The sequence below is a fragment of the Vanacampus margaritifer genome, chromosome 1, assembly GCF_051991255.1.
Source record: "Vanacampus margaritifer isolate UIUO_Vmar chromosome 1, RoL_Vmar_1.0, whole genome shotgun sequence".
Taxonomy (NCBI): domain Eukaryota; kingdom Metazoa; phylum Chordata; class Actinopteri; order Syngnathiformes; family Syngnathidae; genus Vanacampus; species Vanacampus margaritifer.
The window spans coordinates 20,607,542-20,624,893 of record NC_135432.1 but is presented as its reverse complement, the minus strand read 5'-3'; the positions used below and the strand labels follow the sequence as shown (position 1 = coordinate 20,624,893).

Sequence of the window (17,352 nt, the reverse complement as noted above, 5' to 3'; positions counted from 1 at the left end):
ACCATGTAATGTGGGAGAATAGTTGTAATCCCACAAAAATACCAAACAAATTTTAAAAGTGGCTTTTAATAAATAGCACCGTTATATATTTTTTTTATTAAGTTACATAATATAAAGAATAGTAATAATATTTTACAATCAAATAAGATTTTTTTATTTGAATACTGATTTAATGAAGTGGATTTGGGATAGATTAGTGAAAGTTTACGAATAATTGACGTGCAACTGCATTGAAAAAAAACTAAAACACCTCATTTAAAAAGTATCACCAGTAAGCATGTTCCCAGTCTGAATTATTTAGCTCACTTTTTTTCTCTTCCTCTCAATGGCCAGTACTACTATTTAAAATGACAATTCAACACATAAAAAAAAAATGTCCTCCAATTGTAGAATGACTCTTGAAGTACACAATAACAGATAAGACTATCTTTAGATGATTTTATTGTGAAAATAGAAGGCACAAAAAGATTTCAAATGAAAATATCAATGCAGCAAGATTTTCCATCAAAGCTAAAGCCTATCCTTTTCACATATAGTCAAATAACATAACATTACAAAGGTTGCCTAATACAGTACAAAACAGGTTAGCCAATTCCAAAGGACGAAAAGACATAACTTACACGACTCCCAATACAAGTGTAATTAGAATTGTATTACAAGAGTAGCAATTATATTTATTATTATTTTAATGATGTTTAGGATTGTTCTGTTTTATACAGACAAGTAACTGTCCTGTGTTCCAGCCTCCAGAAAAACAAGACTACGTTCCAGGTGCCCACATTTTATGGCCACACATATCTCGTGGCAGGATTTAGTCTTGCATGGACTTAATATGCTTCATATAGCCTTGATATACAGTAGAACATTCCCTCCGTGGACAAAAAAAAAAAAGCATTGAACAAAACTGCTTCAGTGAAACCTTCGCATCACGCATCATCAGAATCGTCGTCCTCTTTTTGTAGGTGACAAGATGATGACTTGAGAGGCACCGAATCGAATCCGTCGGATGTCCTCTAAATAAAACAAAACAGAAGGTTAAAGAAAGGTGTCACCCACCCAATGCGCGAGTGTGTGCATGCCGACCTCGTGTGAGTACGCTTTAATTTTGTTGAAGAAGGACTTGCGAGTGAGACGGATGAGGTCGTCCTCGGCGTCCTCTCCTTCCATGATTGCGCAGCTGTCAGCGGTGGGCAGCTCGCACTCTTTGCCCCCGGAGCTCATCATCAGTTTGGAGTACTTGTACTCCAATCTGCAGGCGAAGAGAAGGTTGACACATTTTCAAGTGAAAATTCAGGAGGAACCTCAAATGCACATACATTTACTGTAATTTTATAAACTTTTGAATGGAGAAGTCCAACTTTTTAATGTATCAATAATTTTTCTAACAAGGAGCTGATTTCACAAGTGGTGTTTAAAACATGAACGATCCATTACATTTCCTGGTTGTATTAAAATTTGGTATTTAATCATCTCTCCTCATCATAATGATGACATTTTGACAACTAGCAATTGGTTAACAGTATCAAAGTCAAAACATGTCATCTCACTTGCGCGTCTTCTTCCAGAAGTAACAAATGAGGGCGATAAGCAGAGCGGCGGCGACTGTTCCTGTGGAAACCCCAAACTTGAGCCAGAAATCTAGAGTCACACAAGCGCTGACCGTCTGGGCTGGGAGGGCCTCTCCTCCGTGACACTGCAGCGGCTGCTGCCAGACGTACGTCGTCCTCTAAAAGACGACAGCAAAAAATTAACACACACACAAGTTTGGTAAATAACCTCAGGGTTTCTCTATTTCTTTTTTCCATTTATTCATTCTATTTCTATTTATATTTTTTTATTTATATTTATTAATTTCTATTTCAGGCACTTTCCATTCCTGAATAATGAACAGACCCTTTTCCTTGTGTCCATGCTTACCTGTATACCTTCTTCACAAGCGCTGACAATCTCCTTGTAATTCTGTTTGGTGCACAGTGGACACGCGTGCTGACTCTGCCAAAGGAAGTGGAAAGTGCAGCCATCACACGTCCCCTCTGAGCAGTTACTGTGGACGAGAAACCATACCAGAGGACTTGTATTTTGTCAAAATAGGGTGGAGCGATAGGACCTTGAAATAAAAGTCTCACATCTTTTTCCCCATTTGATTTCCAATATTGATTACTGATCGCCCCACATTTGCTTATCGGAAAAGCAAACTTAAAGGACATTCAAAATAGGCCCATCTCTTGGTTTTGTTTTTTGCTTATTTATAGTTATTTTTCACAACAGTAAGATATGATAACACTAAATGAGATACAACTTTAATAAATCTCCAGAGGGGAAATTTAGGTGCTTCGACAGCACACGGCAGATTGTTTAAAACAAAAAACATATTACTAAATAAATATTGTAGGAAAAAAAACATGTAAAAGCTGGCATATGCAAATGCAATGAGTTATTAGAAAAGTGACATATGATTGAGTTTTGTATTTTTTGTCTTTCATTTGCACATAAAAACAGAGCAGCAAATGAAGATGGTGGTATCAACTTCCACAGATAGGATATAAATGCAGTAAACAAACACACCTGCTATTGGCAGGGGATAGGGGCCAATACCCTGCTGCGGCCCGCGAGTAGCTGGCGTCGCTCCGAAAAATGTAAATAGCTGCCTATATCAATAACTTAAACCATAAACACACCATAAACTATGATCCTAAAACACTTAAATATCTTTTCAGACTCATTTTATAACATACATTTTATTTTGAAAAATGCCCTGGAAATTTGTGTGGCCGAAGACTCTGGTTAACTTCTGAAACTTCTTCAACAAACAAAAACATTCAAGTTTGATTCAACCTTTGCGCAACCAAGGCGAAACTTAGCTCCTCCCACACATATAAATATCTCAATGTGTATCGCTTCAACAAACATCATTGACACCAATTAGCCAGGCCTTTGATACCATCTAATGGCACAAAAAAAACTGTGAACGACCTACAGCTATTTGCAGGAATCAGGAAAACCAAGTTCTGCCGCTTGGATTCCGAGGCTCGCTCTGTTACACCTCTCTCTCTCTTTTGCGCTCATGACATGCGCAGTACACAAAAAAACTTCAGCATGTAAACTAAAATACAAAACCAAAAGTTATAATTCACAAAACAAACAAGTCAGTTGCAAGTAAGTAAGATTATGTGACTGCAGGAGGTTCCCCAATTTAATCACTATATTTATTAACAATATACAACAATATACATTAGAAATGTTAGGTTTTACCATTACAATATTAATAGTTAAATGTGTCAAGTAAAATGAGATCTTCTTTATTTGATTCTTTTTTTTTTTTTTTTCTGTAAGTCTAGAAAGACTTCTTCTTAAAAAAATAGCCCATTTAGTTTAAGTGAAATCCAGAAAAGACTAATACTTTTTAAAAATAATTACAGTAAGTCAAAAAGGTAGTCTTTGTCAAATTTTATTCTTCAATCTGTAACAAAATCTGTTTAAAAAAAAATATTCTTCTAATTAACTTTGCATTTTGCTTCATTTTTATGTTAAGTTACTTTTTCAAGGTAACTGTGGTAACATTGGTAGCAAATAGAGAAAATCTTTTGTAAACTAGCTCCTCTATAATATTTTACATCAGCAGAGATGTGCTTTTAACTCATTTTATTGTTAATATTGTCATGGTCCCAAAAAGCAGACAGAGCATACAGAAGGCTTTAATGCAGCCTCTGATCTGAAGAGGTCACTTAAAGAAATGCTAGTTATTACAAAAACGGCCAGCAGGGGGCAGCAGAGTATAAGAGATCAAGGGTCATGTTGCAACAAGCTCTTTTCCCCAGTATTTTAAACAGGCTTGTGAATAATGATGATGAAACTTTAGCTATATTCTAATGCTAATAGCTACAAAACGGAAAAAGATAAAAATGTACTTTTCCTGATGAAAGAAGAGACCCTAATATTTCTTTTGTTTCTAAAGCAATAGAACACAATATCCTGTAGGCCTTGCAAAATCTGTCAAAATCCAGTAAAACAGCCGGGAGCAAAGGGGGTTGCTTCAATGAAAATGTCTGGAAGCGAACGAGTTAACTATGGGAGCAGCAAAAAAATAAAATAAATGACAAATCACTTTCAAAAAAACGTATTTTGTCCTGAGCAATAAAACCAAACTAATGAAACAGACTAATCCCTCAGCCCTTCATTAAATCAAACCCTGCCTGAATGAGAGAAAGTTTGGCTACAGCGAGCGATACCTCGGCAGCGTGATATGGTCAACGGTGTTCAGGGTCGGGTCGCATCTCAGCCTGATGGTGGCTGAGCGGCCTCCTTTACAAGCCTGCGTTGTCTCAGCGGACCTGAAAAACGGGACAAAGTCACTTAGGATTTGTTTTTTAAATACGACCATCACTCTGAACAAACAAGGCGTCATAGAGGGTGTAACAAATAGTATATACTATTTATGGGGCAACACTGAAGAAATAAAAGTTAGCCATATCCCCTCTCCGGTGATATGTGATTCATTAATGTTACTAGCTCTCAGGTGTGGATGGGCGCCGGGGGGGTTGCAGTGTGTTTAATTTGATGTTATCTCTCTCACACTGGTCACTGGAAATTCAATAAGGCACCTCATGGAAAAAGAACTCTCTTAAGGAACTGGAAAAAGTCTGAAAGAGGCTCCAGATGCTCCTTGCCATAAAATTCCCAGCTTTTCATAAGTGGTGTTAAAGGGGCCGATATGACTTACTTGTAATAGAATATAACATCCGGGAGATCAGATGTTGAGGGGAAGAGCCACATCGGAGAGGAGATGTTTGCCAGGACCGCGTCAGTACTTACACCTTTAAAAAGAGTAAACATTATTACAACATGATCACGGCCTACTGTCACAACTCATGACAAAACATTTTACGATGAAGTGCTTCACCAAATATAAATATGGTGAAGGAAATCTTGACAGACAGGGAGGAGCTAATTTAGCCTGGGTTGAGTTATTGTCACGTTTTTTTCTTCTCTGAAAAGGTGAGGTGGTTTATTTTTTTCCCTAATCTGGAATTTATTTATTTATCCATCCATACATTTTCTTAACCGCTTATTCCTCACTGGGATCTCTCTCTCTCTCTCTCTCTCTCTCTCTCTCTCTCTCTCTCGCTCTCTCTCTCGCTCTCTCTCTCACTCTCTCTCTCGCTCTCTCTCTCTCTCTCGAAAAGTTGAGAAGTGAATTGTCTCGCAAATCAAATGAATTAAACTGAACTGCATCCCCCTTGTCAGGAGAAGCGGTACAGCATTGATGTGGCGAAAATCTTCTCCATTCACATCACCAACGTTCTGGGGGGCGTGGCCTCAAAATGTCGCCAATGCGCCCCCACGTCTCGCTTCGGCGACGACTCCGCCGACATTTATAAAAATGTTAATAAATGGCTAATAGGAAAGTAGTAATTTCTTTTTTTTTCAGGTTACAAAGCAGTGACATACAGGGTAACGCTCTCACACTTCCACTGCATTTTTGCAAAGTGAGGTGAAGACAATGTGCTGTCAAACAATGACACGTGACCTCGCACCAATGAGAGTGTCGCCAATAACGAAGGGCAGTGACGCCACCATGTTCTGACTCCTGATGTCCGAGGGAACCACAAGGGACTGGCACACGTGACCTCGGACCGCCCGGCTGTGCTCCGTCACGTTGTCCACGCAGGTCGCCGGCGCTTGACCCTGTGAAAACGAGATGGCGGGTGAAGCGGAAAGGATACGGAGCAGCCAAAAGGGAAGTGCGGAGGCCCACGGTGCGGAGTGTCACCTCTTTGCCGCACAGAGCCACGTGGAAGAGATGGAAGTAGCGCAGGCCTTTGCTGGTGAAGCGCGGGCCACTTTGGAAGGAGGTGACGTTGGACAGAGGAGAGAAGTCGTAGTGCAGCAGCGCGCCGCTGCTTGTTTGTATTTTAGCCGTGCAATCACTGAGGCAAGCTGTGTAGGCCTGGAAAAGAACAGAAGATAAGAATATATAGTAATACTTACATATTGGAATATGTAATGACAGAAAATGGATGGTTGGATGGAGACATTGTATTTGATCAAAAAATCTAAACAGAAATGGAATGGATGGACTTAAATCCATTTCTCAAGGTTTTGCAATCATTAGTAGTAGTGCTGTAAAGTTGACAAAATATGGAGGACCAAAAAAAACTAAAATTAAAAATAATTAAAAGTGAAAATAAATTAGATATTTTTTTGTATTACATTTTTAAATTATATTTTTTATGATGAAGATGAGAAAAACCTGCACCTGGTTGTTGTTTGTGTTTGGGCCGCACGCAACGCAGGCCGGCTCTCCGGCTGGCCACTTGGTGGCGACGATGGAGTTGGCCGGGCAGCGCTGGCACGTTCCCTTGGCTCCCTCGCCGACCTTGTCGCTGACCAAGCGATGGCCTGGCGGGCAGGGCACGCAGGCGGAGTCGTCGCCGAAGCGAGACGTGGGGGCGCATTGGCGACATTTTGAGGCCACGCCCCCCAGAACGTTGGTGATGTGAATGGAGAAGATTTTCGCCACATCAATGCTGTACCGCTTCTCCTGACAAGGGGGACGCAGTTCAGTTTAATTCATTTGATTTGCGAGACAATTCACTTCTCAACATTTCAAGGCACTTTAAATATGGAATTTACCTAACTGTAACCCTATGTTTTTACATAACGTTTTCCCTAAGCCTTTTCACACTGCACTTAGCAGAGTGCAGTGCCCTTAGAGAGAGGGGGGTCTCTTGTTTACCCCCTCTCTTTTACCCCTTTTCTCTCTCTCTCTCTCTCTCTCTCTCTCTCTCTCTCTCATCTCTCCCACCTACCTATCTCACATCTCTCTCTCTCTTCCCCCCTCTCACATTTATCTCTCTCCCCCTCTCTCTCTACCCATTCTCACATATCTTTCTCTCACACACATATCTCTATCCTGTCATATATCTCTCTCCCCCTATCTCACATTTATCTCTCTCACACATGTATCCCCCTCTCTCACATTCTCTCTCCCCTGCCCCTCCTCTCTTCTCTCTCACTCCCTCCCCACCTACCTATCTCACACCTCTCTCTCTCATATCCCCCTCTCACATTTATCTCTCTCCCCCTCTCAAATCTCTCTCTCTACCCATTCTCACATATCTCTCTCTCTCTCTCTCTCTCTCTCTTTCTCTCTCTCTCTCTCTCTCTCTCTCTCTCTCTCTCTCAACACTCCATACCTAACTGTAGCATAACCATAACTTCCTGTCCATAGCTCTTTTTTTTTTTTACAGCATTTTCCCACAGTTGCTGAAAGTGATGAATATCCTGACCGCTGACGAGTTGTCTATTCGTTGAAAAGTCCAGGTGAAGCTGACAGTATCGTTGCTCTGAATCAGGTACGAGTATGACTGCTTCCTGTTGCTGCCCTTCCACTGCTCCACCGCATTGTTGTCCCACCGATTGAAACCCTGTCAAGAAAGTCAACGTCACTGCGCAAAATGTCCATCGTTTTATTTTTGACAGCGGTCCACATTCAATTGGTGACATCCTACCACCATGAAAAGCAAGGTGCAGTCTGCCGAACACGAGGTTTCAAAGACGAAGCTGATGCGAGACAGTTCACTCTGTTTGTCGTCTTTTGACTTTGGCAGCCTGCAAAGATGACACGCCATGCACATAAGTGAACTCCATTGATAAATATCGGGCGCAATATCAGCCAGTGGAAGAGTTCACCTGTATCCCGGGACAGTGAGTGTGAGCATGAGGTAGTCCGTGTCTCGATCACTGGGAGTAGTGTACACGTATTCTCCGGCCACTTCCCACGCTGTCATGATGGCATAGCACACAGAAGAAAGAAAAATCTGAAATATCATCTAGCCCTAGTACAATAGATGTTTATTATTGTTAGTGGCGTAATGTTAGACTGGTTTACTTCTGCTTATCTTAGAATGACAAATCATGATGTCAACTTATTACTGTAAACCAGGGGTGTCCAAACTTTTTCATTTGAGGGTTGCATACAAAAAAAAAAGGAACACATTGAAATCAATAAATCAAAAAATTATTTAATTGTTTATATGTATATATTTTTATTTTATTCTTAAAAACTGCTACATTACAGCTTTCTCGTAATGGTGATTGCTGGTTTAGGATTTGGGGTGGGCTTGGCCCTGTATCCCCCAAGACTAGCTCTACCCCTGCATCAATCCCAGCTCCACATTCAGAAACAAAAGGAGGAAACTGTAGTAAGATGACCATTTTTAGAATAGTTACTTGACAGTCATTAATGTTTAAAAGTTGGACCTTGACACAAGCAGAAGTGTAATAAAAAACAAACTTCTGCTTGTTAGGATTTTAGTTGTGAATAGTTATTTGGATCTTTGCATTTCTCGAAAAGCTCTAGAATATATAAAACAACTTATTTTTAATAGTGGCATCTATTTTGAAGTCAAACCTCCTTGCCAGCTGTGTCAAATATAATTTTTAGTATTATGTCACGGGCCGCTGAAAAATGAATTGCAAGCCACAAATTGCCCTCGGGCCATGCTTTGGACACACCTGCTTTAAAATGTTATTCTGTAGATTTAGCAAATGTTTTAGGATGATGTACTGTATTTTCCCAGAAAGCAGCAGATGGACGACTAAATGTTGATGACGTACAAACACAATTTGATAGTATAGCCATAATATGTTTTGATGCGTTCACTGACCAGTGCGGCGTACGGAGTCGTCCAAATCTGCCCGTAGGACAGAACTCTTCATGTTGCTCGGCATTGTGTTCCACCATTTGTACTCCAAACCAACCACCGCTTCTGTGCCTACAGGGCACTTTTCACAGACTGTTAACCGAATGATAACATCACTTCAAACCACAGTATTTAATACTTGACATTATTTTCCAGTCTATAAGACTAAGCAATATCCACCTGTTCCATTCGAGTAGAAATTGTCAGCGCAAGCTTGGCAGGTGTTGGAGGTGTTGCTGACAAAAAAACCCGGGTTACACGGCGGACATGTTTGCTTCTCTCCTGACGCGGGCAGCTTCACGGACCCCTCGGCGGTCTCGCTGCAGATTTTCGGCTGGATCCATTTGTACATCAGCTGCGTCTGAGGCGCACGCCGTACGTGGGAATTTCACATTCAATGGGCTGAGCTGGACTTGATCCTGCTTTGTTGCTTACTTTTTCTGTAAGTTTGTGAGCGTACCTTTCCGTGAGCGTCGCAGGGCGTGTGCGTGTAGAAGTAGTCTGTGGTTGTGCAAGCCGGTCTCACTTTGCAGCTTCCTGATGAAACCTCTGCAAAAAAACGATAAAGGGAACAATAGCTCACATCTACGTTAGCGATGCAGCTGATGTGATTTAGGATTACAAAAATTGATGCACACAATGAGAAGCATATTGTGATTTTGAGCCCAAAGCTCGAAAAGCAGTGGTTATCAAATTTGGTTTTTGAACTGCTAAAAAAGGATTCCATTAATTATTCTGTTGTATATATTTATTTATTTATTTATTTGCATACCTACATATAGGGACCGGTGCGGCACTAGCATAAACATACTAAACTAAGAGCGCAACAAATTAATCATATAAATATTATATTGATCGATTTAATTATGAATCGATTACAGGTTTGGAAAGCTTGTTTGATTTTAAATTAATTAACAAATAATAAATCAGTTTCAGCCCCCCATCAATAAATATTCCCAGTTTTCTGTAATCCTCCATGAAAGGAGATTTATTATGTTTGTGTTGAATCAAAGATTAAAAAAAAGAAGCAAATATCTATTTTACTTTGGAAAAAATAATCAATATTTTTGCCTATTTTCTTACATTTTACAAACCAAACCAGTAACTGAATCTTATTAATTAATTCATACGTGTGCATTTTCTGCATCGCCAAATTGAAGTAATGTCCTGTTTTTAAAATAAGGATGCAAAATAAAATTTGATTTTTATTTATTTTTTTATCTGACTCATCCATTGAGCGACAAAATAATAGACATGTTATTATTTTTTTAATCATTAGGTGAAGCCCTATACTAAACCCCTCACCCTTCCCATATCTTTGGGCGTGAAATGGTTGCAAAGTGTCACGTAAATTTGAAATCCATGCACGCATGCTTTCATATTGTTTTTTCTCATGGTGAGGGAAGGCAACCATGACAAAATATTTGTGTCTTGGAGGCACATACAGGTCAAAACTTTCCAACATTAATGACTGCTTTTGCAACATTATTAATAAAAGGGCACCATGTCTTTGAATATATTCAGCATAATTCACTCCCTGGTTGGCTTCTTGTCATTTGCAAAACAATGTTTTTAATCACGTTTTTTTTACGGAATTAAAGTCACAAGTCGCTTTCGTGAAAAGCAGTCATTAGAGATGTTCGAAAAGCAAGCTGACATCTTGGAGTGTACCTGCATATTTATCAGGGTCACACTGCTGGCAAACGGTGGCTCCCTTGTTAGAGTAGGTATCAGCGGGACAGGGGGCACAGCGGGCGGATCCCGGTTTGGCGCTGTGGGTGCCGGGCTTGCAGTGGAAACACTCGGACGTGTAGGCCACGCCTGGAGAGAAAGTTGCACACACAACACAGTGAGACAATCCAACTTTATTTAAATGGTCCCAAAATGATTTGTGTACTCCAAAGAATATTTTTTTTTCATCTATCCAGGAGATGATCAAATCAAGTTTCTATTTTTCTAAAATGTCGCTGCCTAAATTGTCCTCCAATTTGAGTGACGTACCCGAGATGGCGATGTTTCGCACCAGCACGGCTTTGTCAGCCCGACCCTGAAGAGTGTAGGCGGTGGTTCTCCAAAACAGAACATTGTTGCCTTTGTTCAGCTGGACCTGCAGCAGAGTCAAATACGTACATCGTCACAATAACACAACAAAATAATCATTGATAAATGGACCATTTCTGAATACTCTTGTACCCTGGACAAAAAGTCAAACCTCATGATGGCTCCAGTCGCTGTCGGAAATCTTCATCCAGCGGCTGGTAGAGTCAGTGGACTGGCACTGGTCGTTTTGGACCTGAAAGGGAGAGAATCTGGATTCAAGAGCTCCGTCATGATGCTCATCCAAAAAAATTCTACATAAAAGGTGCCGCCGACGTTTTGGATGGATAAAAAGAAGACGTAACAAATGAATGAGCTGGCTTGGCCCACTTACAAAGAACTCAAAGTAGATGCTGTTGTCAGAATAGAAATAGTCAAAGGACACACTTCCCGGTTTCTTCAGGTTGACAGAATACGATAGCGTGGCCGTGCACTCGTCCGTGTTGGAGGCCGCATAGTCGCCCATCGGTGTCCAAGTGGAGCTGGAGAAAAGATGGGATCAAAGATAGCAAATAAAGTAGAGAAGGACGTCAAATTAAAATGATGGCCTGCTTTGAATAAGTCGGAGGAGGTGAATCTTCAGAATATATGCATGCCCCTTCAGACCCGCATTTTTTCTGCTGACCAAAATTTATTTTCTCTTTTCCCACATAAGAACATGTTGTGAGGTGGGTGAGGGGTGTGTGTGTGTGTGTGGGGGGGGGTTAGCTCATGTTTTTAGTTGTTATAGTGGACGCCATGATAATATGGCTGTAACATGTTTTTGAACATGAACATCATGCAAATTAACTTGCGATTGTGATTGGTTAGTTAAGATCCAATCATGAACCAGAAGTGTTGACATCATCCAAATTATCCGTTTTATTGGTTCAGACACGCAAATAGGTCATGTCCACTGCAACCATTTATGGGTCTGATAATAATTTTATTAAATATATATTTTAAATAATTTTGTAATAGAAAATGTGGAATACTGAAATGTGGAATACTGAATATTGTGTGAATTTTTGGGAACGTGAAAAATAGTGCTGTAGATGTCCTGAATACGCTGAACTGTAGATATGCCAATTATCTCTTCATTTGGGAATTGTATAGTGAAAATGGGCGAATTTGGGGAATGGGATAAATCTTTTTGTAAATCTCAGTGAGCTGAACTGCTGTAGTGGTTCAATCAAGAAATATGGAAGAGGGACGTAAAAATTAAGGCTGAGTTTCAAAAAATCGAAAAACAAACAATAACGGCTCAGCTTCGGACAACAGATGAGCCGTGATTGGTCATTTCTTGAGCCTTGAGCAACTGTCATTTTCAATCGACAGCAAAATGGCCACCCCCTAAGATGCATTCTTATGAGATTGCTGGAGGTTGCGGTGTCCCTTATCCTCCTCTTCTGTGAAGGTTCTCGTAACTGCTCGCCCCTCCCTTCTCTGCTCACAAAGGGGGGTGGGGGGGCAACTGTCCTCTCATTAACGTCCTTTTAAAACTTTAAAACTTTCCAGGTAGCCAATCATATTGTGCCCGCTTAGAAGTCCCCTCAAAAAAGAAAATAAGAGCTCATTACCGGTGACAGTCATTATTAGCACTTATTGAAAACGTGACTTTTTAAAACCACAATAAACCATCAAACCGGTGGTCGGACCACGCCTTGGCGTATATATTCCCATGCGTTCTACTAACTTGGAGCAGTCTGTGTGGACGTCCCAACCGTTGGTGTTGATCCCGAGGGTGACGAAACCTGTGGGCAGGCGGTCCCACTCGTCGAAGGCCACACCAGAACCCAAAGAGTACGTCCCGGCCGCGCACTTCTGGCACAGCTGAGTCCGCATGTCCAGGAACTCGCCCTCATTACAGGAGAAAGCTAGCAAAGAAAATGAACATGAACCGCCACTACGTATTTGTACATTGGACTTTTTGTTTTGAACACAACACCAGAGTAGGACACTCACTGCATTGAGTGCCTTTGACTGGATCTGGGAGGCCGGTGCAGGTTTGGGCCTTGTTGGGAATGGCCACCCTCCAGCGAGAACCCAGGACGTCGCACTCGGTGTACTCAAAGTAATAATCTGACTGTAGTGGAGGACAAACAGGCGGGATATTGACATATTTGCAACCACAGAAGACAGAACGAGGCGATATTAGCGATTAATTGGACTATTATAGGATTGTTGCGTGTGTTGTCATTTGAATGGGGAGCTCAAACGTGTATGCTCATGTATGCTTTAAAGCAACTGTTCAGCAGTATTGTCACTGAATTTTAGCATCTTAGCAGTGTATCTATGTTTCTGTCGCTAGTTTGCGGTCGGACTCTCCCTCATGCTGTCACACACAGTAACAAATGAAAGGCATTCTACTTCAGCAAAGGGGAGTCTCCTCAGCTAGCTATCTGAGCTTAGCTATAGACTGCAGCTGGTCCGTGGGGATGAGGATTGATTATTCTCAACACCAGCGCTGACAACTTAGCCACCAACTCTTCGACTTTCTAAAAACACGACAAGCAAATCAAATTCCCGCTGAGGGGACCACATGAGCGGGTTCATTTTTACTAGAGGTGTCAACATTATTTTGTTAATTTTGAGTTCATTTTTTAATGCGCGATTAATGACTGCCCCTTACTTGGAAAGCCTGTATTGGGGGAATTCCAGTCGCAACGCAGCAGACACGTCCACGTCAAAATGTATCAGTAATAAATTTAAGAATAATGCTATATTTGTGGAGACTGGGGTCAAGTTGTATTTTACAATTTTAAAAATGTGCACAATTTCACAAGTTACTTTATGTTAAAGATTAGATAGCTCTTAATACGAAAAGAAAAATGCACTAAATTGTCAACAATGTCTTACAAATGCAATTATGCCATTTAGTGGCAGAAAAGTGACCTCAACACAAATCAATATCACACTCATTTTTACAGTACAGTACATCTTTTTAATTTTAACTCAATTAAAAAAAAAAAAATGAAATGATTGTATCAATGACTAATAGATGCAGCCAAGTTTCCATGAAACATTTTTTCCACTTTTATGTTAACAAGAAAACTTATTTTACTTTATTGTGCATTTTATTGTACATTTAGAACAGATCGAAATTTTGAGATTAGTTGTGAGTTAACTATTGAAGTCATGCGTTTAATTACTATTACAAATTTTAATCGCCTGGCATCCCTCATTTTTACAGTACAAGTTAGCGGTAAGAAACAGGCTTTAATTTTGAGGATGAGGACAGCCTCCTTTCCAAATAAAAGATAAAGCTAATATTTGCCAAGGAGCTCGTTCCCAATGTTGTTTTAATGTTCCTTGTTGAGGGTGTGATGCCTTTTGTCAACATTGGCGACAGCAGGGGCCGGCGGGCTTTGTCTCTATTTGTCTGTGGGGCCTTAACAGTACTTATAGGTGACTGACAAGCAGCATAGCACCTGCATGAATGTCATTTAGGAAAGAAGCAGACTGTTATCTTGTTGTCGGTATCCTGAGCTGAAGCTCACGAGGCGGACTAAACCGTGCAGGATTAATAGTTAACAGAAACACAGCGGCAACAGGAGTAGGCAGGACCTTGGGTTTTCCATTAGGCCGTGGCTGCTAGGGTAGCAGATGGGCCTCGGTTCTGATGTTAAAATGCATCCAATTGGACACGTGCCAGAAGCTTTAAAAGGTCACTTGGGCAAAAAGCAGAAAAGCCTAACGGCATATTAGGAAAAACTCAAGAAAAAAATGCTATTTTTAAAAGAGCTGCTTTTAATTAGCATCCATCCATTTAATTAGAGTAATAAAACTATGTGAAGTAATGAGGCCAAAAAAGCATTAGGCAAAACAATGAACTTGTTATATAGCTTTATGAATGTGTTCTCACTTGTGTTAAGTACAAATACAGCAGATTAAAAAAAAGCAAAGTGTACATATTGCAAGTGGTGTGCACACTTAACTGGGATGTGGCTGCCTTGAGAATTAACATTACATGCAAACTCAAGTTATATGGGACTCAGCGCACACCTGTGTCCATTTGAAGGGACTGAGGATGTTCTAGTAGGCTTTCCTGACCTTCTCATTTTGCTTTCTAGAACAAATCTGAAGGGTTTGCGCTAACACTGATTGCTAGCTTTATCAAATTGTTCATAATTACCTTGACTAAAAGAACTCTCAGCTCCCCTTTAAGAAAAGCGTTCCAAAGCACGCTCCACTGTAGGATTGGTGTCCACCTTTTATTTCATTGGACCATAACAAACTTTCCCAAACACGTGGGGAAATGTATTTTCATGCTAGAGGAAATTTTCTCATCAGGCAATTGATGTTGCTTTCAATGCATTCTGGTTAAATTATTTGAGGCTTTTTGCACATAACTGTATTCTTTCTCTTGTTTTTTATTCAGCCATTTTCAGCAGTAAGAAGATATTTTGTCTATAATTAATGTGATAACTTAATTATTTTTCATGTACGATTAATACCTTTAAAAACACATTTTGCCACTTGTCGACTAAAACAAAAAACAAAAACAAACTTACTGTCGACTGAAGATGACATCATGCGTACTCGGGAAACAAGTGGCTGGTTAGCGGTTTGGGTTTGCTAACGTCACATGACCGAACCCAGAAAACAGGTGAGCCGTGATTGGTCGTTACCTGTAGTAACAACGTGTTTTTAAAGGTAATAATTGTACATGAAAAATAATGAATTTATCGAAATAATTCCAGACAAAATGTTAATTTTTACTGCTGAAACTAAGTATCACTTTAAGAACGCTACATAAATTGTAAAAAATATTGATAGAAAACCTTTTCACATATATAGGGCCAGTATATGATGTTTGTTCTTGTGTGAAATTTTACAGAAAAAAAGCATGAAATCGTTAGTCAGTTGATTGGACTGAATGTGTTTTTTATGTCATGCTACTTTACATGTATAGTTGGTGCAGGTGAAATGTTATTTCTTGCTAGCAGGAGAGTTAAACGAAAATTAGAGTGAAGTGAGACGTTTGTTTAAAACTGCACAAGCACCATCAGAGATGATTGACAGTTTAGTGTGGACAGTGGAAGCATATGTTCAATTCCCACACACACCAACAGACACGCACTGCATTTCCACAGTCCGCAGCCACACTAACTAATCACAAGTGTCGAATTAGAACTTTTAAGAAAATACGTTTTTATAAACCTGCATTTATTACGAGTAATAATTTTAATTTCTGACGTATCGAGTTCAGACATTGCTTGTCACCGAATCAACGAGATGTTTACGTACACACGGACAACTCAGATTCAAGAAGAAAAAAAAGTTTACACTCAACTTGCAGTACACTGCTAACACTTACCTCTTTGCACATGGGCAAATCCGCTGTGGCGTGCGCAAAAAGCAAGCAGAACAGAAGGCGTCGGAAGTACATGGCCGCCTGCTGTCAGGGTTCGAGTGATGGAGTTGCAGGTGGTGGAGAAAGAGGCGGAGGTCGGACTCGCGCCAACCATCCCCCAAAGCTCTCAGGTGCGGCCTCGTTCTCGACAAATAACTGTTGATGAGTCAGCATTCGCTGCAGAGGTGACGAAAGGACTCGCACTCGGTACTTAAATAATAAAAAATAAATAGCAACCTATTGGTCCAGTAAAGATTATGTCATGTACTTAATTGAAAATGGGGTTTATTGTCAGTTGTGTAAGACAAAACAATAGGCCTACAATATTGTTTTTAAGTGCTGGTATTGAGAAGAATCACAAGGTATGCAAAATAAATGTTTTCCCATTCCCATAGCTTTGCTAACTTTAGTAAGCCATCAAAAAAAATGCTACAAAAAATTAGCTAATGATAACCAAAAAAATACTTTACCTGAATTTGCTGGGGGTTGTTTGTTTTTTTGTCAGAGCAGATGGATACATTTTGAATGCCAGAGGCTGATGTTTTTTTAGGCTGGCACAAGACGTCAACAACACTTGTCTCAAATAAGGCCATGGATGGGGGTTTTCTGTCTTCTTCGAATTGGTATCCTCTTCATCATGCCGTTCACATTTTGACATCATGACAGCAAGACGACATCAAACAACTGTTCAACAATACTTGGCCAGAACGAGGCTTCAAACAGGAAGTGTAAAATGTGCTGAGTGCCATCAGCACATTGCAAAAGAGAAAGAGAGGCTGGAAGAGTCAACAGTGGGACTTGCACATTCAAACGTTCAGAGGTCAACTTACTCTTGTGAGTTGCTTTATTTGCGCTTATAGCATGTGCTTCTGGTTCCTTTGGGACGGACTAAAACACTGCTACTATACTCACTGTTCCTTCCTTTGAACAGCCAAAGCTGCATGTGCACATTCATATCCGCTACAATGACTGTAGTAGTAATGAAAGCAATAATACAGCTTGTTTTAGCAGATGGCCACCCCACACTGAATCGAAGTTCTGTTAGAGGTTTGGGTTGTCTTTGCCACCTTTAGTAAGCAGTGTCAATCTTCAAGACCTGCTGCACATGGAAAGGGTCTTTAAATAACGTCCGCTGTTAATTGGCGCTATAGAAATCAAATTGAATTCAAACCAGGCTCAGCGGTTTCAACCTTTGCACTCAAGGATGTTGGTTGA

At 40.3% G+C, this 17,352-nt stretch overlaps 1 protein-coding gene across 2 annotated transcripts; it reads right to left on the bottom strand.

The window, feature by feature from the left end:
• Nucleotides 1–424: 424 nt before the first annotated feature.
• Nucleotides 425–17,322, bottom strand: elapor1 (endosome-lysosome associated apoptosis and autophagy regulator 1). 2 transcript variants are annotated; one of them, XM_077581893.1, is made up of 23 exons: nucleotides 16,608–17,322; nucleotides 16,102–16,314; nucleotides 12,747–12,867; nucleotides 12,478–12,658; nucleotides 11,137–11,284; nucleotides 10,918–10,998; nucleotides 10,707–10,812; nucleotides 10,377–10,526; nucleotides 9,166–9,254; nucleotides 8,886–9,066; nucleotides 8,670–8,798; nucleotides 7,693–7,783; nucleotides 7,512–7,611; nucleotides 7,290–7,427; nucleotides 6,257–6,541; nucleotides 5,771–5,947; nucleotides 5,535–5,685; nucleotides 4,721–4,814; nucleotides 4,230–4,331; nucleotides 1,918–2,044; nucleotides 1,548–1,726; nucleotides 1,084–1,249; nucleotides 425–1,013 (listed from the first exon to the last, which is right to left on the bottom strand). In XM_077581893.1, exons 2-23 carry the CDS (start codon nucleotides 16,171–16,173, stop codon nucleotides 927–929), a joined length of 2,955 nt encoding a protein of 984 aa, XP_077438019.1. In that variant the 5' UTR covers nucleotides 16,174–16,314; nucleotides 16,608–17,322; the 3' UTR covers nucleotides 425–926. The 2 variants fall into 2 exon arrangements, with proteins under 2 accessions (XP_077438019.1, XP_077438027.1); XM_077581901.1 differs by lacking the exons at nucleotides 16,102–16,314; nucleotides 16,608–17,322 and adding an exon at nucleotides 15,296–15,384.
• Between the last annotated feature and the right edge of the window lie 30 nt (nucleotides 17,323–17,352).